The 2,712-nt window shown below is 34.4% G+C and overlaps 1 protein-coding gene across 1 annotated transcript; it reads right to left on the reverse strand.

Moving 5' to 3' along the window:
• Nucleotides 1-212: 212 nt before the first annotated feature.
• Nucleotides 213-2,390, reverse strand: LOC118044078 (uncharacterized). The gene is made up of 2 exons (XM_035052242.1): nucleotides 1,955-2,390; nucleotides 213-1,855 (listed from the first exon to the last, which is right to left on the reverse strand). The coding sequence occupies exons 1-2, from the start codon at nucleotides 2,388-2,390 to the stop codon at nucleotides 213-215; spliced, it is 2,079 nt and encodes a 692-aa protein (XP_034908133.1).
• Between the last annotated feature and the right edge of the window lie 322 nt (nucleotides 2,391-2,712).

The raw sequence follows: 2,712 nt of genomic DNA on the forward strand, positions 1-2,712 counted from the left end.
ATCCCCTAATCAGGGGCGGAGCCAGGAATTTTTCTTATCCTGGGCTATAATATAAATACATAAATTATTTTTTAAGATTAATCATTCACTCGAATATATAAATTTATCAAATTAACAATAAAGTTTTAATTCAAATACATAACATAAAATATATAAAAAATAAAATTTAAAGTACATAAAATTCAAAATAAAAATAAAAATAAATTATACTATCAAAGTTGCACCCTTCGATGTTTTGTAGAATAAAATTCATCTATGATCGAATCCGAATCAATATCTTCAACAAGCTCTCGTTCAATGTAAATCATCATAGAATCTGCTAAGAACTCATCTTCCATTTTATTACGAAGCACAGTTTTAACATGTTTCATAGCTGAAAATGCCCGCTCTGTAGTGGCAGTGGAAACAGGCAAAGTCAAAACAAGACGAATCAACCTGTCAATCAAATGATAGTGCTGCGACTTATTTGTTTCAGCTAATCCTCGACATAATTCAGAAATGGTAGACATATTCTGAAAGCTCTCATGATGAATCACATCAATCTGATAATGCTCTAGCTGAGATCTCAAATAATACATCTCTTGTTCATTGAAATCTTCAGGATAAAATTTCTCAGCAAGCTTGTAAATAGCATCAACTTTAAATGATTTAAAGTTGTCTTTAGGTTCTAAAGCAGAGCTAAGTACAAGGAGTTCCACTGTCTCATCACTGAATCTAGAATTTAATTCTTCCAACTGAAAATCTATTGTTGAGTTAAATATATCATAATGATAATGCTGGTAAACTGTCACCGAACCTTGTTGTTGACATGAACGACATGTAGCCTTTTTATACGAAGCATTCATATGTGGTATGTCAATCTCATATTTTGTGCAAACAAATTGCACATTTGCAAGGAGAAGATCAAATCCGGCATCTCTCAAAGTTTGAAGCAATGCTTTACTAGTTGATACAAGATCCATTGCATTTAAGATGTCAAGAGATTTTTGCTGCAAAGCTCGACAAAGTAAATCAGTAATCCCCATTATTTTATGCATCAAATATAAGATGAATATAAATTCAAAAGATTTCATCACAATCAAACAACCACCAGCTTCTCCACGTATAGAATTAGAAGATCCTTCTTGAACCATACTTTCAAGCACAGTAATAGTTGCACCATGCATGTCTATTAAGCTGCAAATAGAATCAAAATGAGAGCTCCAGCGAGTAGTTCCACTTTGATGTAAATTACCAATTTGATTAGCCCCTCTACCAGTCTCACGTTCTCCAGTAGCTACCATATGTGCAATTTCTATAGCCTGAGCATAATGTAACTCGGTATGACGTTTGGGAGAAGCACAAATAAGGTTGATAATGGTTGTCAATTTTGAGAAAAATAACCAAATAGAAATCTCATTTCCAGCTGTTGCAACTAATGCCAGTTGTAGTCGGTGAGCAAAACAATGTACATAATATGCATAAGGACAATCTCTAAGAAATAGAGCTTGTAATCCATTCCATGCGCCACGCATATTGCTAGCACCATCATACCCTTGACCTCGCATATTGAAAATATGCAAGTTATATCGAGCGAGCACATCACAAATTTCTTTTTTAAGTGTTGAAGAAGTAGTATCTGAAACATGCACAATACTAAAAAAACGCTCTCGTACAAAACCCTGAATGTCAACAAATCTCAAAACAATAGCCATTTGTTCTTTATTTGATGCATCTTTGGCTTCATCAACCAAAATACAAAACTTTGCATCTCTAACTTCTTCACAAATCTTTTTCCTCACTTTGTTCGCAAGAATATGTAAAATCTCTTTTTGAATAGTAGGTGAGGTATACTTTGCATTTTTCGGAGCTTTTTCTAAGACAACATCATCAATGTCAACATTCAGTCTCCCCATAAGTCTTATCATCTCTAAAAAATTACCTCAATTATTAGAAGCTGAAGATTCATCATGACCTCTAAATGCGCATGCTTGTAAGCTAAGCCATCGAACACTTTCAATTGTTGTCATAAGTCTCAACCGATTTTTCTGAACTTCTTCAACAGTTTGTGCATTCAACACTTTATCAATATGTCTACCTACTTTCATTAAATCTCCAGCAGATTTCACAGCATTATTATGTGGTGAAGTGGGACTTCCCACATGCATCAAAAGTGCACATCTAACTCCATCATTAACCCTCTTCCAACTTCTAAAGCCTTCGGTGGTGAATGTGAGATGACGAGGCACTTTGTTTTCAAAGATAAAGCATGGAAAACAAAATATTGCATCCTTTGATGGAGAGTACTCTAGCCAAGGAAATTGATCAAACCAAGTGTACTGAAATCGACGATACTGTCTCCCTGATTCAGTCCTTGGATACTCTGCTAACTTAGGTTGATATGGACCCATTTTGATATAAGCTCTTCTAATTTCATCTTGTTGATTAATAGGATGTCTCCACACTGGAATTCGTAACCCAGGATCTCGTTCAAGAGTATTAACATCAATTTCAACTCTTTGAGATTTGAAAGGGGGTTGTTCACTATGATTTGACACATCAACATTGGAAGGAGAATGTCCTTTACTGGTTGATGTTTGTTTGTTTGGTTTAAAGAATGAAAACAAAGTTTTTCCTCTCTTGTTTCCTTGATTTTCCATTATAATTTATAACCTATTCAAGTAAAAAGGATTAGGGAAGTCAGATGCAAGATGAAAAGATACTAATGCCACA

This window comes from Populus alba, chromosome 2, assembly GCF_005239225.2.
Source record: "Populus alba chromosome 2, ASM523922v2, whole genome shotgun sequence".
NCBI lineage: Eukaryota > Viridiplantae > Streptophyta > Magnoliopsida > Malpighiales > Salicaceae > Populus > Populus alba.